Source organism: Stegastes partitus, unplaced genomic scaffold, assembly GCF_000690725.1.
Source record: "Stegastes partitus isolate 25-593 unplaced genomic scaffold, Stegastes_partitus-1.0.2 Scaffold213, whole genome shotgun sequence".
NCBI lineage: Eukaryota > Metazoa > Chordata > Actinopteri > Pomacentridae > Stegastes > Stegastes partitus.
This window is the reverse complement of record NW_007577944.1, coordinates 245,041-270,909: the sequence shown is the minus strand read 5'-3', so window position 1 is coordinate 270,909 and position 25,869 is coordinate 245,041. Positions and strand designations below refer to the sequence as shown.

General features: G+C 43.6%; 1 protein-coding gene across 1 annotated transcript in view; it reads right to left on the bottom strand.

Moving 5' to 3' along the window:
• Positions 1-25,869, bottom strand: part of fbxo38 (F-box protein 38) — a 31,881-nt gene that overhangs the window by 5,098 nt on the left and 914 nt on the right. Inside the window, exons 2-16 of the mRNA XM_008280908.1 lie at positions 23,058-23,308; positions 21,287-21,420; positions 19,993-20,156; positions 16,184-16,349; positions 15,704-15,979; positions 11,393-11,486; positions 10,399-10,529; positions 9,825-9,995; positions 9,494-9,636; positions 6,902-7,115; positions 4,428-4,613; positions 4,165-4,320; positions 2,792-3,526; positions 1,401-1,501; positions 936-1,038 (exon numbers count right to left, since the gene is read on the bottom strand). Coding sequence (XP_008279130.1) covers positions 936-1,038; positions 1,401-1,501; positions 2,792-3,526; positions 4,165-4,320; positions 4,428-4,613; positions 6,902-7,115; positions 9,494-9,636; positions 9,825-9,995; positions 10,399-10,529; positions 11,393-11,486; positions 15,704-15,979; positions 16,184-16,349; positions 19,993-20,156; positions 21,287-21,420; positions 23,058-23,191 — 2,908 coding nt within the window. The 5' untranslated portion in view covers positions 23,192-23,308. The remainder of the gene's footprint in view (positions 1-935; positions 1,039-1,400; positions 1,502-2,791; positions 3,527-4,164; positions 4,321-4,427; positions 4,614-6,901; positions 7,116-9,493; positions 9,637-9,824; positions 9,996-10,398; positions 10,530-11,392; positions 11,487-15,703; positions 15,980-16,183; positions 16,350-19,992; positions 20,157-21,286; positions 21,421-23,057; positions 23,309-25,869) is intronic.

The following is a 25,869-nucleotide window of genomic DNA, read 5'->3' as shown; positions in this document are numbered from 1 at the left end:
GTCGCTGCCAACTGTCAAACAAGCCAGCCACGCCCCTTTCCCCCAAAATGTTGACGATTTTTTACAAATTCAGTATTGATTTATTTTCAGATTGGCCACCTGATCTCTGGACTTGACCATGAAAACTAATTTTAAAAAAATCCTGAGCTGGAGGAATGCGGTATTTCGTGATCTGTGATCACTTCTTTTCCAATTCAAGTCTATGGGAGCCAGGTAGTGATATTGCAGGTTTTTGACACTTTCGGGTTGGCTTCATTTTTCAGGGCCGGTTGCTACGTCCATCTTTTATACAGTCTGTGGTCTGACTGCTGCCGCCAGGAATAAAGAACTAACGTCTCTGGAGAGACTTGATACTGAGACTGAAGTAAAAACTAAACACATATATAGCAATAAAAAAGTCATGACACTTTTTTACTAGAAAAAAATGATTATTGTAGTGCGCAATGTGATGACCGGTTTGTAGAAAGTTGTCTTGCTTGAAACCGGTCTGTGGTGCAGAACAGGTCAGAGACAGCGGTCTTTTTGTTTCCTGCTCTCTAGAGAGGCACTCAGTCACTGGTTATTAGTGAGTGTATCCAACAATTTGGTCAAGTCCAAGATCTCCTGACAAATCCTGACCAGTTTACATTAAAACACTTCTGAATATTCCATCTACAAGGAAGCCTGGTGATATCAGCTTCAATATCAGAGGACAAACTGCGCATGGATACTACATTTAGTGTTTTTGAGAAATGATAGTGTACATTCAAAGATCACATGATCAACTAATAAATACACCAAACACTGTACTGGTTTGTTGTCACAGTTTCCTCCAGGCACAACTTTAACTTGGAGATTACTACTACATTTTTAGTCAAAGTAATGCAAAAATAAATATCTGATAAATAAACATCAATATGAAAAATGAAGCATCAGTGTCCTTGTCTGTCAGTTACCATGAACAAACATCATCTTGGGGCAGTCTTTGAGGACAAGGTCAGTGATTCCACAATTGGTCAGAGTGATACCCACAAGGTTCTTACTCTTCAGAGACAAAACCTGCACAGGCAAAAGCATTGGGTATCTCAATGGCATGAACAACAGACACACTGCACACAGCTGTTAACACCCATCATACCTACCCCTACATGTGCACCATAGTTCAGTGGTGCTCATCACATTTGTCAAAAATAATATCCACCAAAAGTATTTGCAACAGAAAGCAAAAGAGAAACCAAAGACATGTAAATGTATATTGTTTACATAGCAAACATGAGAAATAAATAGTTTCTCTAAACCTCACCTGACCCATTCTGTCATGTTCCACTGAACAAATGTCTACAATCTAACTGTGTGTGTGTGTGTGTGTGTGTCTGTGTGTGTGTGTGTGTGCGTGTGTGTGTGTGTGTGTGTGTGTACACCTGTACGTGGTCATCCTCTGTGACTGGGTCCGAGGTACTGGTTGATTTGTCAGCCATCCGTTTCCTCCTCACTGCCACTCGAGGCCTGGCTCTAGAAAGATCTACACAATAACAGAAAAATATCACTAAAACAATATAAAGGTGTGCATCACACTGCCTGCCAACAAATAGGCAAAATACAAAATGTTTTAAAAGCTGTAAGCAATATAACTAAAAGCATACATCACAAGTAAGCACTCACAAAAAACAGTTTGGAAACAAATCAATGCAGTGACATCACAGGTGTGCTTCATTTCTCACACATCTCTCACACCAGGGTTACCCACCCGGTCACTAGTCAATAGTTCAGTTGGACGTTTAGGTGTATCAGGCTGGTAGGATAATGTGGTGTGGTGCTTCTTGAGGAGCAGCTAGAGTCCTGCTGAGCTTCCTTCTTTTCAATTACGAGGTGTGTCAGAAAACTTCCAGAACTGGTGTCACAAAAGATATATTTCAAACCCACACTACAAACTACCAGTCTTCCCCTTCGTTGTAATCCCCCTGGAGTCTAACCCATTTCCCCAGCCTTCTCTGCCACGCTGCCATGCACTCCTGGAAGGATTCTTCCAGGATCCTCTCAGCTCTGTCATCACAGTCATCTTGATGTCGTCCATGTCTCCTAAACGGCTCCCCTTGATGACCCCTTGATCTTGGGGAAGAGGAAACAATCCCACGGAGCCAGGTGGGGGGAGGAGGGAGGTTGCTCCAGCACGGAGATGTTCTTCTCAGCCAGGAACTGTGGGATGCTCAGGGTGTTGTGAAGCAGCCACCACTGGTCCTACCACAACTCTGCCTCTTCTGAACGCAGCAAACGCCGCAGGATCTCTTTGTAGACGTGCTGGTTAATCGTCTGAAGGAAAAAATTCCTAGTTTGCAGTTTGGGTTTGAAATATGCCTTGTGTGACACCAGTCCTGGAACCTTTCTGACACACCTCGTACACACCTTAAGACTTTAAAGATTGGAGTCTACAGACCAAACTGAGAGCCAATTTATGAAATGTTGTGCAGCTGGCTGTGGAGACATAAAAGGCCTTACAGCTGGCCTATTAACCAGCCAACATGGTGTAAAATACAGAAGACATTCATTTCAAAAGCTAAAGTTCACAGCATCTGCATTGTCAGTGTGGAGGACAGTGCTTGTTGCGTTGTCCACCCAATACATACTTTACACTAAATGGATTTTCGTCGTGTTGATTTCAATTCTCATCTATTTTTGATTGTTATTCCTCTAACGAGTCAAGCAGACAGATGACTGTCTCTTTGTGATGGGTTTTAGTTCTGTTTCATTTCTGGAGTGTTTCTCTTTTTCACAAACCCATCACTGTGTCCAGTGTGATTAGCTTCAGCCTTACCTGTCTCAGGTAACAAGGACACAGAGGACGTGCGGGTGCACGATCGGGTCAGGGGTCGCCTCGGAACAAAGTCCTCATACCTGGCCTGACTCTGCTGTAAGCCTGAGCAAACAGCAGAGGCAGATCCAGGAGGGGCATGTAGTCTCTCTCCCTGTCCCCCCTGCGGTGCTGACGTCCTGGAGGCATGGTTTACAGTTGCAGCACCTCTGGGCTCGCGACTATCCACATCGTCATGGCTGGAGCTCTGTCTCACCCCGTTCTCCCTGATCAAACTGCCACCAGTCTGTGTTCCAGAGGGGCCCTCTGTGCCATGATTAATCCTGCCCACTGGTCTGTCTGTGGTTGCTGTGGCTCCATGTGTGGTGACTACCACCACCTTCCCACATCCACCCACATGGCCAGATGTAGCTGCCACAGGTCCAACTCTACCCACAGATGCAGTCACTGGCCTCACACCAGCCCTTGACGCTGTCCCAGTGCTCCCAGTGCCCGGTACTGTCCGACTGTCCGGCCCTGACCTGGCAGTGGCCTCCACAGTCTCAGTTGTGATTCCTTTACTGCCAGTCCTCCTGCTGCTCTCAGTAGCAGCCTTCATGTCTGCCTTTATCTGCTCGCTGGTCACCTGACAGCTCTTTTCACAGCTGCTCTCCGACACCTGAGCCTTTGGCTGGTCAACAGAGACTGCCACTGATACGTCCACATTGTTGCACCGCCGTAGAGGTGTCTTTCCTTTACCTGGAAACACACACCCACACATTTCTGTGACATCGGTAAAGGACTCGTTTCCTGCAAAGTCAGTTCAGTCAGGCATTGATTCCAGATGGAGCATTTCATGTTATGAGTCATTTTTGCAGTCCAATAAAAAGTGTTTGTGTACTTGGAAGTTTCTCTGTTTGTTGCTTTACAACACTGGCATTAATAATGTGACTAAATGTTTTGAATTCATTCATGTAGACTGAGAGGGGCAGGTCTGGTTAGCTGACCTATGCACAGCAGCAAACTGAACTGATTTACATCAGAACATATGTAGAGAGAGTCGTACAGTTCTCCAGCTGAAATGGCAACGCTGGCTTCCTAAAGAACAGCAGCACTCTCCACATGTTATGTTACAGTCACACTGACAGCAAGAACACTGAGCTCTTTGTTTTTGCTGTTTAATTCACATCTGAGTGCCAGTTAGAGTTGGAGCCAATGAACTCCTTTTGAACAGATGAAAAAACTTCGTCTGCATTTCTTTAGCTTTTTCTGCTGCTGTGACAAAAACACACTAAACCATAAAATGGGGGTAAGACGTGAATAGTGAATTTCCTGAACATCCCCCTTAATGCTCTGAGCCTGAGGTGATCAGGGTGTCTTATGTGTTGTGCTGACACCTTTTGTACAGGAAGCTGACTGCTGTAAACAGGAAGGTGGCATGAGCCTTGAAACAAGACCTTCCTCTTCCTCACTGTCCGAGTCTGAGATGACCAATGGGGGCTTGGAGATGGCAGCACCAGCTGGTCGGCACTGCTGGACCAAACCACTGGGACCTCGAGTTGGGAGGAAAATGAAGAAAATGAATGACAGCTTTTATAAAATGCCAAGTGAAACAAATGTTTTTAATCATTTAATCATCTCTTAAAAGAGCAGCTCCAACCTGCTTGCTCCTCATCACAATGCTGTGGCAGGTCCGCTGGATGACTAGGACCTGGTTTCACATCAGCTTCCATGGCCTCTCCCCCTTTTGCTCCTTTTTGCTCAGCCTCTATGTTCTCATCCTCCAAGATGACCTCCTCTTCCTCCTCCTCGCCCTCTTCCTCCACCCCATTGACCTCCACTGGTGCTGTAAAAACAACTACACACCATTACTGACATTCACAGAGAAATTCATGCTTGCAGTCACATCTCAGCATAAAATGTTTATTCCAAAAATGTTCTGAGAAAGTTCTGCTAAGTTCTAGTAATATGTTCAGTGGGATTTTTTTCCCATCTTAAAATTTTTAATGACGACATTGTTCGGCCATGACTGAACATTTTAAAACATTTTGCAGGTGTTGCATTGACTTTCTTTGCTCCGTCTAACACTGTGTGACAGAGGGATGTTACAGTGAGCGGTTTTAGTAGCCACATTAAAGGGCACCACCACTCTGTCAGCAGTGCCAACAAATTAAGCTGGAATCAGGTGAAATTGTTGGAACCTACAATGTCATTTGACTTCACATGGATCCGCACCCTGAAAGCAACAGAAAACTGCTACAGGACAGCACTCTGTCCAGCAGAACCAACCCCACCCCAGACCACACCATCAACCTCTGCCTGACTACCACCCACTGCCAATAAAACAAGATTTTCTACAGCTGCGTCATAAGCTGTCTCTAAAGCCCCTTTTAGACATGAGACATGGAACATTTCTCATCGATCTGTTTCAGTGACAGCCTTCAGTCATTCAAGCCCCTGTCAAACACAGGCCACGTGTCCATTAACGTTCCCACAGACCACACATAGCGCCAGAGAGAGCTGCACTAAGCATGTGATATTGTCATTCAATACACCAAGTGATGTACGGTGAATAATAATGCAATAACAGAGCACAACAAAAGCAATAGCAGCTGATCAAAGAATCCGAAAATCCTGATTTCTTTAACAGTGAAAGTGAAAGTTTGGGACTTAACCTGGGGACAGTCACGATGTGACGACAGATGTATAAGATGTTACTGCTGTTGTAGCAGCTCTCTCTCTGTTTGGAGAGACTCATGGATCCTACAGCTGTCAGGTTTGTACTAAACTACGAAGAAATACCCCTGAACAACTGAAACTGATTGTGTGTTTGACAGCTTACCTGTCTGATGTGAAGATGACATGTCGACCTGCACAGCGTGACCTGCCGACTGATAGTGGTCTGAACTGTTTAGAATTAATAACTATAAGAATGCAGTTTTTTACCGGCCCTGTTGTTCAGCGTGCAGGTGTGCATAGCTCTCTCTCTTTGGAGACACATGAATCCTGCTGCTGTCTGATGCTGCAGGTATTAAACTCAGAGCCAACAGTCCAAACAGCTGGAAGAAACAAACTTCAGCTCCTCCTGACATCTGGGGAGGAAAAACTAGACCTACATTAACTACTGGTGAGTATCATTATTCTTTGAGCTCTTTGTGTCTGTCTTCATGTGTTGTGATTCTGGTACACCAAATGTGTATTAAGCAACTCTGACAAATCTCTCCACAAATATTGTTTCTAAAACGAGGAAAAATCTTTCCTTAGATTACGTCACACAACTGATGCATGTGCGTGTCTATCCGGTAATGTGACGGTTCGGTTCACACTCGTACAGAGACAATACCGGGTCCGACCTAGTTTGCTGCTGCAACCAGGGTTAGCATTCACACGTGCAGCTGACAGATTTTTTTTTGAGTAGTGTATAAGTATGTGAAATAAAAGCTATTGTGAATGTAAATGTAAAAGTGAGTGTGGCCTTTTTCAAATGGAGTGTTTGTGGTGAAACATAAATGCTAACAATCAACTCAGAATCATGAAAAAACTCTCATTTGATCCCTCATAAGTTACTTAAGGCCCGATTTTTAAAAAAATCTATTTTTCACAATCATTTCTCGGTACCCTAACTTGAGCAGGTTTTTTTCAGGGTTTCCCACGGGAGTTGAACTTCAACATTTTAAGGCATGTTATTACATACCTTTTTACAAACATACTGGTGAAGAAATTGTTTGGTAACGATTTATTTGGCAGATTTGTGAAAAATCTCATAAAATGCCCTTACTACAAGTACTTTCCTTGTTTTGTACTCTAACACCACATTTAGGAATAGCTCCACTTCTCTGTCGGTCCAAACAAACAACCCTCGCGCCATTATCGTTGAAGTAACAGGAAGTCTTCATTGTTGTTTTTTTCAGGATTCTGATTGGCAAGCATGGATTTATGCTTCTCGTTACACTGCCCCCTATAGGTCTGGCAGCTCATAGCAGCTCATAATGACATGTTTCTGCGAGTTTGTGTAAACGAAGGTTTTTTTGAAAATGATCTGGTGTGAACGATGTTATTTTTAAAAACATGGATCTGTTTTTGTGAATATCCCGGCTACGTGTAAACGTGGCATAAGATTGCGGTGAGACTTGCCATTGTGCTGCTGCTGCTGCTGGTGTTGCTGCGGCGGCTGCGGCGGCTGCCTCTGGTTGTTGTTGTTGATGACAGGCGGAGGAGCTGGAGGTATGTTGGCCTCATTGTGGTGATGGTGGTGGTTGTCATTGTCATTGTTGGAGTTCTGGTTGCTGACCAGTGCTGAGGACACGCCAATACCAGTTCCTGCACTCAAGCCCACCCTTGCACAGCCCTAACACACACATAATGCACAATATGTATCAGCACTGATATGATCAACCACATACCAACAAATCACACTAAATACTCATTTGTTGAGAATGCACATTCCTTTCCTATATGTCTAGCAATTACAGAAAATATTAGTGTATTTCAACTTAGCAGATTTTTGATGATTAAAGTACGAGTAGATGTGCTTTAGTAAGCAGCTCCGTCAACATCCATCCCATCCATTATCTATACACCGCTTAATCCTCACTAGGGTCGCGGGGGGGCTGGAGCCTATCCCAGCTGACTTAGGGCGAAGGCAGGGGACTCCCTGGACAGGTCGCCAGTCTATCACAGGGCTCCGTCAACATATTTATGGGAAAAAAAAACTACATTTTTATTCAAATGTTCATGAAGAGGATTCTGAAAAAATGTAAATGGCACCCCTGATGATGTGATAAAATCTTGTTCTTGGAACAGAGTTGGACAATGACATTTGACACGCAGACACAGGACATCCGGGGACCCACTGGTTTGGCCTGCCCAAGGCTTTTCCTATTATTATCCCTTAGCCAAGAGCCACATTCTAAATGTCACTATAATCAGGAGCTGGCATGGCCAAGACATAATGGCATATTAAATTACTGAGCATTTTAAAAGTGTAATGGCTTTTATAAACAATGCTTGAGTTTTAACTATACATTCGGCACAGTGCAAATTCGACACATACATTTTAACTGTACTTGAATTCAATTAATGTGTAATAGTATGACGAAAACAAATTGTTCCATCCCTCCATAATCCACAATCGGCCGCATGTATCCGCGATCTCTTTCTTTCAGTCACGACCCAAAGTTCGTGACCAGAGGTGAGGGTTTGGACCTAGACGGCCTTGCGGCTCAGCTCCCTCTTCACCACAACGGTCCGGTACAGCGCCCGCATTACTGCTGATGCCGCACCAAGCCGCCTGTCCACCTTGCGTTCCATTTTCCCATCACTCATGAACAAAACCCCAAGATACTTCAATTCCCTCGCTTGGGGAAGCAACTCCCCGGTCTGCCACTCCACAGGCACTGTGCCCGATGCCCACGCGACACTGAAGAGACGTGTCAGCCATGACAGTCCAACAATGTCCACAACCTTTAGCTTCTCGGGGCGAAACTCCTCCACACCTGGTGCTTTTCCACCGAGGAGCTTTTTAACTACCTCGGCAACCTCTGCCACGGATATGGATGCAGAAACCCCCGAGTCTTCAGGCTTTGCCCCCTCAGCAGAGGACATGTTTACCGTGTTCAGGAGTTCCTCGAAGTGCTCCTTCCACCGCTCGACAAGATCCCCAGTCTGGGTCAGCAGTTCTCCTCCCCAGCTGTACACAGCCTGGGTGAATCCCTGCCTCCCCTTTCTGAGACGTCGAATGGTTTGCCAGAACTTCTTCGAGGCCGACCAAAAGTCCTTCTCCATAGCCTCCCCGAACTCCTCCCACACCCGAGTTTTAGCTTCCACAACCTCAGCAGCTGCAGTCTTTTTTGGCCAACCGGTACCTGTCTGCTGCTTCAGGAGACCCCCAAGCCAACCAGGCCCAAAAGGTCTCCTTCTTCAGCCAGACGGTTTCCCTCACAGCGGGTTTTGAGGTTGCCGCCACGACAGGCACCAGTGACCTTCTGGCCGCAGCTCCTAACGGCCGCTTCTGCAATTGGAGGCTTTGAACATGGCCTACTCCAACTCCATGTCCCCAACCTGCACTGGGATGCAGGAGAAACTCTTCCAGTGGTGGGAATTGAAAACCTCACGAACAGGGGCCTCCGCAAGATGTTCCCAGTTCACCCTCACCATATGTTTGGGTTTACCAGGTCTGTCCGGCAGCCTTCCCCGCCATCGGATCCGACTCACGACCAGGTGGTGATCAGCTGACAGATCTGCTCCTCTCTTCACCCAAGTGTCCAAAAAATACGGCCGCAGGTCTGATGACACGATTACAAAGTCGATCATCAACCTTTGGCCTAAGGTGCTCTACCCCTACAGCACAGACATCCCCAGCCTTTTATATGAAGGCCTTGAGAGCTTCTTGGATCTTGACGAGATGATCTCACACACTTCACTTTAATGTCGTTGTACTTTGTGTATGATAACAATAAAAAGCATTCCATTCTATTCTGGTCTATTCTATTCAACAGCAAAAAGAACAGCATTCGCTGAATATCAGAGGTTTAAATAATGTTCCACTTGTCACTCCCTGAGGAAGTTTTAAAAATGAGCACCTAATAGCAGCCTTAATATGGCAAAAAAACAAAGCCAACAATGTCCACGGGATGCCTTTACATTTGAAATTGACTGTAATGCATTTAAGAGGTGCAGTGTGCATGTGTGTGTGTGTGTGTGTGTGTGTGTAGATATTCACTATACCTTGGGTGGTTCTCTAAACATCTGGTCCAAACAGATAAACTCCAGACTGGGCAGTAATTCTATAAACTGAGAAAAAGATTCCAGTTTGATAGCATGACAGCGAACAAGAGTGAGGTCAACAAGACGGCTCCATCTGGATTGATCTGAGGACAGATACAGACAGAACAGAGCAGTTACACAGCACAGTACAGCCAAATCACTCAGAGGAGCCACAGAGAACAGACAGTATCCTGGGGAAGAGTCTACTTGTATCCAAGACCATCTGTATGACTTAAGCTCACCACAAACACATGCATAGTAACATTAGCGCCACATGAGCGCTCAAGTTTACCTGTGATCCAGTGGTGAGGGTTATGGAGGTGAGGACAGTTGTAGATGAGCAGGTATTTAATATTAGTGAACACCTCATTCACCACCTTTATGCCAATGTCAGTGATGATTCCTGGATTCTCAATGACATCAGCGAGACCGTACTTGACCAGCTCTGAATGACTCATCTTACCTGCATTTAAACACACACAAGACATACCACATGTTCATATACCACATAAAGATGATCAGTAGCCTGTGCCAGTGCCTGGGAATGGAATTCTTTTTTCCATAGTCTTTCTTTGTGCATCACTGATTTACTACTGACTTTATCTCAGTATTTACTGGCTGTACTTATTGTTTATTTGAAAAGTAGCAGAAGTGGTAAATTCATTATCAGTTGTTTGTTGCCTTGTATGTTTTTGTGTAAAAAGATTTGTGATCTCAATCACTCCATTATTTAATATTTTTTTTTAGTGAAATCAAACTTTTTACTGTGGACTTGAGCTTTTTTAAAATGACTGCAATGAATCAGAACACAACAATTTTCCATTGTTCTCAGAGCCCAGTGATGATATTTCAGAGAAGGAACTAACATTGCAGCAGGAACTCATCCACATATCCCAAATGAAGTGTTTCAAACTGAGGAAACTCTAGTTCAGCCATTTTGAGAGCTGAGAAGACTCCATCTTTCGTCAGTGAAGGTTGGATACGCAGCTCATGAAGCCTGTTAAAGACACAGAAATAAAGAAACAAGAAATTAAATTGAGTTGAGTTTTTTGAGATAACTCAAATGATGAACCCTGTTGTTTAGTGAAACACTCTTGTAAAATTAGATTTTGATAAGAAAGAGAAGAATGGCAAGACAAGTCAAAGCTAGCATTAATGCTACAGCAACTTGAGAAATATTTTTCACAAAAGGTCATCTCAGGCCACACAGACACGGAGGCAAATAGGATTCAACAGAAGAAGAGCATGTTGAGTTCCACTATTGCTAGCCAAGAACAACAATCTGAGACTTCACTGACCACAGGACTCGAGGCTGGAAATACATAGCTTGGTCTGATGAATCTCTATTTCGGCTGAGGCCACAGATAGCAGACTCAGAATTTGCCTTACACAGACTGCTGGTGGTGTAATGGTGTAGGGAATGGTTTCTTGGAACACTTCAGCTGTGGTTTGAATGCCAGACACTATGTGAGGACTGTCGTTGACCATGTGCATCGCTTTATGGCCGCAGTTAGCATCTTCTAATGACAACCTCCAGCAGGATAATGTATGAAACTGGTTTCAGGACCATGCCAATAAGTGTTGTTGACTTCACTGGCTTTCATAATACATAGCTATGAATCCAGCAGAACACCTTTGGGATGTGACAGACCTAGAGACTAGCAGCATGAATGTGTAGCTGACAAAGCTGCAGAAATGATGGGATGCAATCATATCAAGGAATGTTCCCAACATCTTATGAAATCAAACACACCAAGAACTGAGGCAATTTTACAACAGTATTCATATGGTGTTCCTAATGTAAGAGCTTGGTAAGTGCATCTCTGTCTTAGTTTCACAAACTGATGTGTGGCTGAGGACCTGCGAGCAGCAGTGATGATGAGGTAGCCCAAGTCCACTTCTAGAGCATTCTTACAGGCTCCAAACACAATGGTGTGGAGGTTCCGAAATCCTCCTGCAGACACACAAACAAACACATTTCATTGAAAATTAACCAGTTTACAGTAAGAGGATGCAAATTATCTCTCAAGACCAACCACAATATACAGTAGAAAATTGCTGAATAAGAGAAACTAAGGACTATAAGCCTGAAGATGAAAACTGGGCATACACTATGCAACATAAGTTCCAACACAGCCCTGAGCTATTAACCAACCCTAACCCACATAGATAAGTCACAGTGTCTTAAGTAGGACCTGAACAATAATAGTACTGTGTCATGAACAATTGCTTAATAATTTAAGCTTTGAAAATTTGTCTCAGTTAAGGTTAGATAAACTATAAACCAAGCAGTCATTTCTTCACCTGCATGTGTCTAAATGTACCTTCTGCCAGATACTTCGACAGATTGATTGTGTTTCTACTCTTACATGCAAACAGCTTGTTATCAGTGTGGCAAAGAACACTGTCGGCATCAACTCTACTGAAGCGTGATTGCACTTTTGAACATTTATTTCTGTCTATCGTCACTGAGAGCAGAGCTTCTGTGTGCTGCACAGGTGTAACAGAGCTGCTCCACATATACAGGTTTAGACAGAGAGAACTCTCTTCTGACTTTGGACCAAGACGGGTGTCTTATGGTGGTGAAATAGAATGTACTGCATAAAGTTCTTAATGTCTAAAGTACTGACAGCACAACTGTTAATGTTGCAGATTATTAATCCTCCTGTACATTTTGCCCAGCCCAAGGTAATCAATCACGGAATAGGCGTGGGCAATTGGATGAATATACAGTCATGGAAAACATGATTAGACCACCTTGTTTTCTTCAATTTCTTGTTCATTGTAATGCCTGGTACCACTAAAGGTATATTACCTGATGAATACAATGAAAACAACTAAACATGCAGCTGATTCCATCATTACTTTATGTCCTATGTGACATGCTTCAGCTTCATTGTATTCCCTGTAGGGTATATAAGAGGCAATTTCATGTCATCAGCAGCACTGCACATGCAAAGGCCTGGGGCCTCATTTATCATCAGTGCGTAGAAAAGCTTCTAAATTCTGTCATACGAATGAAATTTAGAGTGTGCGTAAGTACAAAAAAATCTGTATTTATCAAACGTGCGTACGGGGGTCGTAAGTAAATCCCACTTGTTCTTAACCTCCGTGCTCGTGCACGTTGCCTTCAGGAACGCCTCCAAATCACCATATAGGGCAACAACACGCCTCTTTATAAAGCAAGTGAAGATTTCTTTTTTCCCTCACCTGTCGTCATCATCGTGGCAAAAAGGGCGAGAAAGAGGAACTTTTATGAAACTGAGATCGAGGTACTTGTCAGCGAGGTTGAAGCAAACCAGAAAATATTATTTGGTGCGTGAAATGTTGGGATGAGCAGCGAAAGAAAAAATATTGCAGACAAGATAACCACAGCAGTTATTTCTGTTGGGACAGAGGAGAGATCGCCGGTAAAACTGGTGGTTTGACGTTAAGCTCAATGCCAAAAAATGCATCATAGTCCATAAAAGAGAAATGACTGCAACTGGAGGAGGACGAATTAATACCAAACGTTCACCCAGTGGATAACCCTGATCACTGCAGATGACATGTTTTAATAACCAAACAAAGTCCAGCTAAAACATTTCCACACTCTGTGACACTCACCAATAAGCCAGCCATCTTCAGCAGCTCCTGCTTGGAGACCCACAGAACTTGTTCTGCTCAATGAATGAGTCGTGCATTCCTCCAAGCCGCCGGGCAACAACATTGGATAGCCACAAATGCGCAGCACAAATTCTCAGTACGTTGAGTGAATGAAGCCCTTTTCTATTTACAAAATTAAGCTCGTTTAGTGATGCTGCTTTGATTGTGATGTGGGTGCTGTCTATGGCTCCACATATGTTTGGGAATCCAGCGACGGCGTTAAGTCCCCGTTTGATTTGGGCTCATCGGTGATTGCTGTAAGGGAATTGGATGTAGGCTGGGGCCAGGGGAGTTATGGCATCCAACACTGCCGGCTTGATCCTGCTCAGTGGTGGCTAGAAATACCGCATATGTCTCCAACCTCACGCTGCAATGTGCCGCTGGTCAAAATCTCCGAATACTTTCTGTTTGTAGTTTCACTGTTCTACCGCTAGATTATGTGTGTACGCATGGTCAGAGGTGTGCATATATAAATAAATTCCATACTTTGCGTAGGAATGTTTGTACGCACACTCTACGCACATATCTGTGCATACGCACTGATGATAAATGAGGCCCCTGGAGTGGTTTCCTGCTTACATTCAAGCCATAGCACAACTCAGAAGCTGTCAGCTCTCACATAATGCCTAAAACACAAGGATTATGTGAAGCCACAAAGTCAGCCATCTTGGCACTGCTGGAAACTGGCATGAGTGAGAGACAGGTTGCGAAAAAACTGAAGATCTCCAAGACAGCTGTTCATTACACCAAGAAACAACAAGCCCAACATGGTGCCACCACATTGCCAGCTGGTGGCGGCAGGAAACTACTTTCTACCCACGAGATGACCGTGCACTCATCCGTTCTGTGTCAGGAATCGTGGTCAGGCCTCCAGGGACCTTAAAATGAGTGAGCACTGTGGAGAAATGTGACTTGTTGGGCAAGGACAGTTGGAAACCGACTTGTTGAAGCTGGTCTGAAGTCACACAGGGCACAAAAGAAGCCCCTCATCAACCAGAGGAAAGCCCGGTTACTCTTTGCTGGGGATCACAAGGATTGGATTGTTGATGATTGGGCTCAGGTTCTCTAAAGTGATGAATCCAATGTTCAGTTGATGCCCACTCCAGCCAACTTCCTGGTGAGGAGGAAGCCTGGAGAAGCCTACAGACCAGACTGTCTTGCCCCTACAGTAAAACATGGGGGTGGATCAGTGACCATCTGAGCTTGTTTCAGTTTGGGGGGAACAGGGCAAATGCAACTGTGTGAAGGGCGAATGAACCGGGTCATGTACAGGCTACTCTGGAAAACGGTCTTCTCCCATCAGCTGGAAAACTCTTTCCTGCCTCCAATGACTGGATTTTCCAACACGAAAATGCTCCTTGCCACATGGCAAGGTCAGTTAAAGTCTGGATGGAGAGCCAGAACACTGGAACCATGCCTTGGCCTGCTCAATCACCAGATCTACATCCAACTGAAAACCTGTGGAAAACCATCAAACGCTAAATGGAGAACCACAAGCCCACAAACAAAGCACATTAGTTTGAATGTGTGCAACAGGAATGGGCTGCTGTGACAGCAGAACAATGTCAGAAGCTGGTGGAGAGCAGCCAAGACGCATGGCTGCATTCATCAGAAACAATGGTTATACCATCAAGTACTAACTCCTGTGCATCATGTGACTAAAACAGACAGAACAGAAAACATGGAATGTCTAAAAGCACTGTTTTGGCAGCACAATGCCATAGCTACCGATGGAAGAACTTATTATCAAGAAAACCCTGGAACATGTCTGATACAAGCTCTGAAATTAAGCTCTTATGAGGTATTTTTGTTGTTATCATTATATTTGTCCAAACAAATGTACCTTTAGTGGTACCAGGCATTAAAATGAACAAGAAATTGAAGAAAACAAGGTGGTCTAATCATTTTTTCCATGACTGTATATTGGCTAATAGTGGCTCTTTTATTGTAACGGTTCTCTTGGTGATTTTCATCATTTTATTTTGCTGTTCTAATCAGTAAATAATTAACCTGTAAACTATCATCAGCTTTTAAGTGTAGATAGGACCAGAATTCAGCACGCAAGTTATTGAAAGGCAGGTACAGTGTCCACTGGCCCAGAAAAGAAAACATGCACCATTACGACAGCGTCTCTCTGATTCGCCTCCTTACTGCAGAGCAGGAAGAAGTGGACGAAGTTGGAAGCAAAAAGACTTGTTTGCCAAACACTGAAAACCTTGGAGAGGTCTTCAGGAAGTTTTTCAGTATGTTTTGTTTCGTGTCAACTGGTACTGGACAAATCTCACGCTGTCTGGAGATAAAGACTGCAAAAGGAGCTGAATCAGCTGATAACGGTCACTATGTCAGAACTCAAAGAGGTATTTCCATCTTCCATTATGCGCATTAAACCACCTAAAGTTTTTGCAAAATTGAGGATGTTTTTTTTCCAAAGTTAATCGATGGCTCTTTCTGCTGCGATACTTGAGATAAAATGTGTTTTGGAAACATGGCTGCTTAGAACCGCTCATGAACATATGCCCTCCTCACCTGACCTCCAGCTGTCCTCCACCACATGTTGGATCAGTCCTCCCAGGAAGGGAACTCTTACCAGCTCCAGTTGCTCCAGGTTCCGGGCTGATGCTAAGCCAGTAACCAAGGGAACATATTTGAGGGAGTTGGTTGGCCCTGCACAGTTGCGCATGACAAAGGTTCTCAGGCTCACACACAGAAAGTCCTTAAACGGCTGTGGCTTGGTGAGACGAACCCACTTCAGGTAAAGGTGTCGCAGCATGGACACACAGGGGATCTCTGGGACATTCACACCTACAACAGACACTTTATAAACATAACACAGCTCTGGTATTCTAAAAACTCATGGTGACAAACGGCAAGGGCCTTGTGACTAGACAACATAAATGTAAGCTACACTTGTAACTACCCACTAACTATTACGTTGTTTGTTGTTGTTGTTTTAAACTCTGAGGAAGTAGTCAGTACTGTCAACACTGGTCATGATGTCCTACTCACCCACTAGATGTAGGGTCTGGATCTTTGCGGTTATAGGGATGGTGAGTTTGTTCTCAGCAGGAATGGGAAAAGCCCCATTGCGGTTGCGGAACTTTCCCAGTATGTGAACCTGGGGCATGTAGTTCCAAACGGCTTCCACCAGCTCCAGATGGGACGTCTCCACACCCTGGAATAAAACCATTTAATTCATGACTTCCTACTGAAACAACAGTTTTTTCTTTTGTTGTAATGATCATTTAAAGCGCAAATTAAAATTAGGCACATAACACAGGCCCACAAACGTGCATGGGAGACGTGCTGCTCCACATGCACACATGTGGTCCCTGTAGGCTCACAACTGCTCCAGACTCCAGACTTGTCAAGGAGACTTTTGAGGCAGACAGTGGCTGTTCTTCTCCTTTGATGGATCACTTTCAACACCCACAGTATCCAGAAGGGTCAAAACAGCCATACAGCGATATATCGTCGTCCTTGCTCATGTGATATGAGTATTAAATTGTATGTAAGTGTCATAAAGACAACATTTTTTGTTCTTCACTTAAACTCATGGATGATACTGTGTCTCAGGGCTCTTTGGATAACTCACATCAATTTCAGACTCGTGTGATAATTAGTTCACCAGCTGAGCCCAATTAAAGGAAAAACTACTAAAGAAGGATGTTCCACATTATTAAGCAGGCCACCATTTCTAAGCAATATGGGAAAGAAAAAGGACCCCTCTGCTGCCGAACAGCGTGAAATAGTTGAATGCCTTGGACAAGGTATGAAAACCTTAGATATTTCACGAAAACTTAAGCGTGATCATCGTCCTGTGAAGAGATTTGTGGCTGATTCAGAGCACACACAGGTTCGTATAGATAAAGGTACAATGAGGGAGGTTTCTGTCAGACAAACACATCGGATTAAGAGAGCAGCTGCTAAAAGGCCATTACAAAGCATCAAACAGGTATCTGAAGCTGCTGGTGCTGCTGGAGTCCCACGAACATCAAGGTGTAGGATCCTCCAGAGGCATGCAGTGATGCATAAACCTTCTACTGGGCCACCCCTAACCAGTGCTCAGAAGCAGAAACGGCTGCAGTGGGCCCAGAAATACATGACGACTAATTTTCAAACACTCTTGTTCACTGATGAGTGCCGTGCAACCCTGGATGGTCCAGATGGATGGAGCAGTGGATGGTAGGAGGCCAGCATGTCCCAACAAGGCTGTAAAGTCAGCAGGGAGGTGGTGGAGTCATGTTTAGGCTGGAATCATGGGGAGAGAGCTGGTCAGCCCCTTCAGGGTCCCTTCAGGTGTGAAAATGACCTCTGAACAGTATGTGGAGCTTCTGACTGTCCACTTACTTCCATGGTACAAAGAGAAGAAATGTGCTCTTCATTACAAAATCATCTTCATGCATGACGATGCACCATCTCATGCTGCAGCGTTACCTCTGCATCACTGGCTGCTATGGGCATGAAAGGAGACAAACTCATGGTGTGGCCCCCATCCTCCCCTGACCTCAACCCTACTGAGAACCTTTGGAGCATCCTCAAGCAAAAGACCTATGACGGTGGGAGGCTGTTTACATCCAAACAGCAGCTCTGGGAGGCTATTCTGATATCCTGCAAAGAAATTCAAGCAGAAACTCTCCAAAAGCTCACAAGTTCAATGGATGCAAGAATTGTGAAGCTGCTATCAAATAAGAGGTCCTGTGTTAAACTGTAACTTGACCTGTTCAGATGTTTTTGACTGAAATAGCTTTGATTTGAGTAAATATGAACTCCTCAGGCTGCAAATTCAACACATGACCATTTTCAGTTCTCTACAACATATGAGATGTTTTGGAACTCTGTTGTGTGTAATAATGTGGAACAGTGCATTTTAAGGTTTTTATTTTTGAAAACAATCCTGCTATCATCGGGAGGTTTGTTCAATAACATTCGAATTATACTGACTTGAAAGTTATGCTGACTGTCATTTGCATCAACTATTTAGGAAAATCAAAGAAAAATCATTTGCATAATAATTTGGAACGGGGTGTATTCTGTGAGCTCGTATCATGTGCCTGGTTTCATGTGCATGAACTTTGAGACTAATGAATCATGTGGCACACAGGTGATGCAATACACAGTCCTACCTATAGCACTGATCAAAACTGAAAACACCACAGGGTAGATCTGATGGTCAAGCTGAAAGGGCTTTGAGGCATTCCGGAGACTCTGACCTTGTTTAGGTTCACCACCAAAATCGAATTACTTCATACTCGAGTCCAAGTACAAGTTTGTGCTGAATTTGAAAGGAACCAACCAGTGGAATCACTTTCTGCCATTCCTAGAGGCTTCAGTAGAAAACACCTGGAGCCTCATTTATCATCAGTGCGTATGCACAGATATGTGCGTAGAGTGTGCGTACGAACATTCCTACGCAAAGTATGGAATTTATCAACTTGTACTTATACTTAGGAATGTGAGTAAATATACGCACACCTCTGACCATGTGTACTCACATAATCTAGCGGTAGAACAGTGAAACTACAAATAGAAAGTATTCAGAGATTTTGACCAGCGTGAGGTTGGAGACATATGCGGCATTTCTAGCCACCACTGAGCAGGATCAAGCCGGCAGTGTTGGATGCCATAACTCCCCTGGCCCCAGCCTACATCCAATTCCCTTACAGCAATCACCGATGAGCCCAAATCAAACGGGGACTTAACGCCGTCGCTGGATTCCCAAACATATGTGGAGCCATAGACAGCACCCACATCACAATCAAAGCAGCATCACTAAACGAGCTTAATTTTGTAAATAGAAAAGGGCTTCATTTACTCAACGTACTGAGAATTTGTGCTGCGCATTTGTGGCTATCCAATGTTGTTGCCCGGCGGCTTGGAGGAATGCACGACTCATTCATTGAGCAGAACAAGTTCTGTGGGTCTCCAAGCAGGAGCTGCTGAAGATGGCTGGCTTATTGGTGAGTGTCACAGAGTGTGGAAATGTTTTAGCTGGACTTTGTTTGGTTATTAAAACATGTCATCTGCAGTGATCAGGGTTATCCACTGGGTGAACGTTTGGTATTAATTCGTCCTCCTCCAGTTGCAGTCATTTCTCTTTTATGGACTATGATGCATTTTTTGGCATTGAGCTTAACGTCAAATCACCAGTTTTACCGGCGATCTCTCCTCTGTCCCAACAGAAATAACTGCTGTGGTTATCTTGTCTGCAATATTTTTTCTTTCGCTGCTCATCCCAACATTTCACGCACCAAATAATATTTTCTGGTTTGCTTCAACCTCGCTGACAAGTACCTCGATCTCAGTTTCATAAAAGTTCCTCTTTCTCGCCCTTTTTGCCACGATGATGACGACAGGTGAGGGAAAAAAGAAATCTTCACTTGCTTTATAAAGAGGCGTGTTGTTGCCCTATATGGTGATTTGGAGGCGTTCCTGAAGGCAACGTGCACGAGCACGGAGGTTAAGAACAAGTGGGATTTATCAACACTGATGTGCTTACGACCCCCGTACGCACGTTTGATAAATACAGATTTTTTTGTACTTATGCACACTCTAAATTTCATTCGTACGACAGAATTTAGAACCTTTTCTATGCACTGATGGTAAATGAGGCCCCTGGACTTCTGTTTGAGGTTCTTGAAGAGGTTTCACCTCTCAGCCAAAAGGCTTCTTCAGTTCTAACCTGAAGCTGCTTACTGTGGTCTTCTACTAAAGCTCCTGGGCGACAAAGAATCTACACAGACATTGTGCCACTGTTGGTATAATGGTTTGCTTGCTTTATGTGACGTATACTGCACCTCCTCACACCACATACTGACCAGCAGGTTAGGGCAGGCTTGTAGTGCCTCCAGGACTCCAGGTATACTGAAAGCCTCGTAGCCTCGGACTCGCCTCCTTTCCAGGTATCGAGGGTGGAGGCCATACAACTGCTCCAGATCTGGCATCTTCTTCAGAAGGAGAAGAAAGCTGCTGTCCGTAAAGCCTAAACCGTTGACCACAATAAAAGACAAATTATTAGATTAAATGATCAAAGCATGGTGCTCCCTCTCTGTACTACTGCAATGCCCTCCTCACCACACGCCACCAGTCCAGTCCATAATACTCCCCCATACCTCAGCCCAGGCAATACAGCTTAACACTTTTTAATCAGTAAATATCTTTAATGACTTTTTATATATAAAATTATGTAAATGTTTAATTTAAATGTAACCACCTTAATTTCAGCGTAAACACTTTATTGAGGCCCATTGATAATAATTTAAATAGTAACATAAAACTATGAAAAACACACAAATATTTAAATTTACACTCACAAATAGTACTAAACAGGCTAAGGACAGAGCAATGATCTCACCTGAATGCACATTAAATACAGAAAGAAATTCTATCACCTGTGATGTAAACAGACCTCAATGAAAACATTAATAAGATGCAACAAATAGACAAACTACAAGAAGCTATTGAACTGAGATAATAAAATGTTGTCATGTAAAAGCATTCCAAACACTGAGCTCATTGGGGGCGGCCAGGGGGAACCTGGCCGGGGCTCCATTATCAGCGTATCGCAGGCTCTCTGTGAGCCAGGAAGGGAGCATAGGGGTTTGTTCATGCAACCAAACATTGTGTTTTTTATCAGGTGCTTTAATGGCAGTCTGCATCTACTGCATTTCAGTGAAACTATCAAATGATTTTCTTCCTGCTGTCTCTTTCCTTTTATCACCCAGCTCTACCCACACCAAGGGATCAACCTCGCCACATTTTCTCAAACCACTTTGCTTCTATGTTCCTTGCTACAGCTCAAAATCAGTTTAATACTGAATTAATGCTGAATTAATAACATGCCATTCTAAGTGCTACACTGTCTCTGGACAGCTGGGCACACCAGCACTCAGACAAGCTTGTCGTCTTATCTCAGGCAAAGCTCTGTTTTGGCCCAATATTAACTCTCCACTAGACATGTTAAGAGCTACCCTTTCAGACTGTATCTCCACTACCAAATACAGAACTTACTGTCTCATTTCTTAAAAGTCTCTTCACAATAGCACTGCAGGAGTGAATACACCCATAGTTCTTTGTTTGTAATGAACCAAGTGGCGTTCCTCGGGCTCTTACCTGAGGGCATGTACTCCCACCAGCGACCAGCACATAGATCCACTACTTTGACTACTCGCAGGTACAGCGTCACAGCTTCTCGAAGTTTTCTGGACAGACACTCCATACACATGATATCCTTCATGGGAAGGTACCTACAAAACAAGACAATGATCAAACAGTCACAATCTTCGGCATCTTAGGCGTAGGTCAAGGTGTCAGTCTTACTCAACAATATGTGACATATACTGACATGTTGTCAACTGTCAGTGATATTGTGACACTATTCACGTTGTAATAGTTCTCTCTTTATTATCCCTGCATGTACGAGGTGGGTCAGAAAACTTCCAGAACTGGTGTCAATAAAGACATGTTTCAAATCCAAACTACCAACTACCAGTTTTCCCCTTCGTAGTAATCCTCATGGTGTCTAATAGACTTTCCCAGCCGTCTTTGCCACGCACTCCTGGAAAAATCCTTCTAGGATCCTCTCAGCTCCGTCGTCACAGCCATCTTGATGTTGTCCACGTCTTCTAAATGGGTCCGCTGTGCGGTGGTGGCGGGTGAGTATTGGTTCCGCCAGATCTCCAAATATTCAAATGCACTCTCCAAGAAGAGTCAGAACCGACTCCACCTGCTCAGGAAACTGAGGTTCTTCGGGGTGCAGGGGGCATTCCTGAGGACCTTCTACAACTCTGTGGTGGCATCAGCCATCCTGTATGGAGTGGTCTGCTAGAGCAGCAGTATCACAGCTGCAGACAGGAAGAGACTAAATAAACTGATCAAGTGGAGGTGGTGGCAGAAAGGAGGATGATGACAAAGCTGTTGTACATCATGGAGGACACCTCCCACCCCCTGCAGGAAACAGTCAGATCACTGGGCAGCTCCTTCAGAAAGACTGCTTCACCCACGGTGTCTAAAGGAGAGATATCGCAGGTCCTTCCTTCCTGCTGCAGTCACACTGTTCAGTCCAGCTCCCAGTAGCTCAGGTCACCCACCGTGCAGTAATAATGTAAATAAGGACACTGTGCAATTTCACAGAACTTTTTCCATTAAACATTTATAACTCTCCTAGAAGAAGAAAGTATCTGTTTATATCTGTGCATTGTGTGCTGCTCTTTCTTCTCCTGTACTGTATGTTATTTTCCATTCTGCTGCTGTAACACTGAAAATGTCCCCGCTGCGGGATCAATAAAGGTTTAATCTATCTATCTAAACACAGAAAAGAACACAGTGAATTGAGAGCGCATAAATGAGGTACATAACAGAAATAGGACACCGTGTTTTTGTAAATTCTTCGTCACCAGCTAAACACTTGGATGACACCTTTCTTTTTACAGTGCTGTGTGGCAGGTCACTACCAGTCAGTTTACAAATGCAGAGAAGGTCAGTATTTTCAAATGGAGGCGCTCACATGCACTAACATGCACAAGCAGCCAGACCAGTTGCCAAATCATAGAAAGTAAGATTAGAACAAACACAGGAGGGTGACATCATTCTCTTCTCTACATCCTCTATATCTTTACATAGCACACCGATGTTCACTGCTAGATTCATGTTTTATTTCTGTTCAACATCTTGTATAGAGAAAGTTTAAGTATTTATCCTTCATTTTTACATCACAACTTGTAGTAATTTTAAATGTTTCTAAATTGTCTAAATGTCAGAATATTTCCAGCTTTACAGGACAATATGACAAACTTTCAGTGTGGATTCAGACCTTTGGACTCAATGGTGCATAACGTAGAAGCCCAGCCATGCCCTGTAATCACACCAGAGTGGTACAGTGTACCTGAATATATGACAGAGGACTTCATGGGACAGTTCGTTGATGTAGTCTTTGGGCTCAGCGGGTCTCAGGACAGGTTCCCCTCCACCGCTGTCCACTGAAGGCTGGAGTTTAGAGGCCTTCCTCCTTGGACCCATCACTCCTATGGCACTGTCCAGTCTTATGAACACTCACTCACTCTCTCTCTCTCTCTCTCTCTCTCTCTCTCTCTCCTGCAGGCTGGAGCTTCTACTTCCCAGGCATGAACCTTAGTTCTGGACACAGTATCACAGAGAAAGACAAAGTTATGGGAGTAAAGGCCGAGTCATGCCTTCCACCTTTCTACTGGTCAGTGTTTCCTGTTATATACAAAACAAGAAGTCAGATTTGTCGTATGGGAAAACCTATTGGGCAATCAATTAGATTCAGCATGGTCCCTGATTTCTTTTTGGAGGGGCTAAGGTGAGAGGAGGCTGCCAAAAGGGGCATCAGCTAGACTGAACAAGACCCTCCTACAGAAGTTCTCCGCACAGAAAGCATCATGTGAGTAGCATGATCGGCAGGGCAGCAGCAGGTCATCAGTGTGTGTGTATTCACACAGAAGGTGTTCTCACAGAGTTGTGCGTCGGTCCGTGCATCTTGAAAGTGCTCAGTATTTAATAATTGTGATTCAGTGTGTAAAATAGCAACACAACAAAGCCTTGAAGCTTTAAACAGGCTTCAAGCCAGCTGCATGTGTGTAGGGAGCTATCCTGATAAAGACAGAACCTCTCACACTTTGTAAACTTATCAACAAGTAATCAAAAAACTAACCTTTGTATTAAAAAGCCCATTACGTCACTTCCAGTTGCCAAAATATTGTAATATAGGGATTGATTGATTATCGGCCTGATCATCTGTATTGTTATTTGTATTAGCCAGTTACTGCTAAATATACTAACTGCACTACTCTGTGCCTGATGGAGCCAGCTCTGTGGTCTCCAGTCATGTCCCCCCCACAGTCCTCTTATTATGCCAGTCACAGGCTGTCACTGAGAGCTAGTATTTACACAGAGGGACAGACAAGTGGAGTAGGACATGTTGCTGAAGTTGTAATAAACTCCATTTTCTAATTTATCTGCTGTCAATATTGGGCTACAACTCTCACTCAGTGGTTAGCTGGCCCTCTCAACCTGTGGCTAAAGGTATATGGAGGACTGTAAGATCTACTTTAACAATCTGTGCTTGCTGACAAACACATCTCTTTAGCAGAAGCACAACCTGCAAAAACTAAACAAGGATAGTCATCACCACAAACCAGCACATCAGCTACCTTCACAGCGGCTCAGCTAACCGCGAGCAGCTCATTCAGGAAGCAGCCACAGATTAACAGCATTTGGAAACCAGAGGAAACAATGCTTTAAGATATTGCCCTTTGTGGCCAATTAAATTCTTAGACAAGCAAAAGATTCATAAAAAAAACAAGATCAGCAGACATAAGTGCAGGAGTAGAGGAGAAACTGTTGAGTTTCACAGTAAACAGAGAAGAGCATGCTGACATCACATACCCTAACCCATCACTTCTACAGCACAGTACATATTCAGCTGCAGTAATGTGTTTATGACACACTGTTATCCTATAGCATCCATGTAAATATGCAGAAATTGATTAATACTAATATTTATTTTATTTTTATTGAGCTTTTGCTTTATTTTAACAAACAGAACAAACAAACAACATCCTAGACAGCCCATCAACAGAGGAAAGAGTCTCAATAAATCATACAAAAACAAGGACAAGAAGGAGTATTGACAATACTTGAGTGCAGTATTTCAGTCGCTGCTGCTCAGTACTTAAGGTGCAATATTTCTTATATATATATATATTCTGACAGTTATTTTTATTCAGTTTATATTTTTGCTCTTTATACGTTTTTGACAATACACTGGTATGTTCATGCTATTTTTATACTGTTCATATTTAGCTGTTTCTCCGTTGCATTAGTTTTTCTTTATATATATCTATAGATAGATATGTTTATCGTCATATGTTTACAGCATTTATTAACCAGTCACTGTCTCACAAGCTGCGGCTCTGTTTACTCTGATAGCCAAGCAGTGACATTTCGTTGCCAGATTCACAGTTGTGTTTTTGTGCAATGACAATAAAGAAAGTCTAAGTCTAAAAATCTTTATTTTGACTAGTCCAGTTCTGAATGACCGGCTCCCTGCTATCATGTGTTGTTTATATACCATTTAATAAAAGATATCTGCCTTTCTTGATTACCGATAATTGATACTGATATGGTTAAAACTTGGTTGATCTCTAATATCAGTGATAAATGCAGTCAGTATCAAAAACCTGGCTCCATGGCAGGAACACGACCAGTCAGCCCCAGTCCATCAACCTACACCAGTTCAAGTACAACTTCCAACAAGATTTGGTAGACAGGTTTTAAGAGATTTAACAGGAATCAGAGAAGAAGCTCACAAAGACTGGGTTACATGCATTCAGCATCCTGGTTACCAAGCTGATGGTGCTCAGGAGAACACAGTCAAGGGTCTTACTCATCATTCATCACCTGTTTTACATCAGTATAATGTCACTATGGTCTTCAAATCACAGTGTCTCTGCCTGTCTATACAACTACTTTAGCAGTCCTAACATTTGGTCGTGAACACCCTCCAATATGTGGCTGCCTGGAACCTCTCTGTAGTAAACCTCATTGAAGAAAAATGACAATACTGTTGGAGGATTGTCGGTTTTGAAGGCCTCTTTATAGTTTTAATAACCAAGCACAGTCAGCATGCACTGAAGGGACTGAAGGTGTTGGACCAGCATAAATAGCTCAGGAGA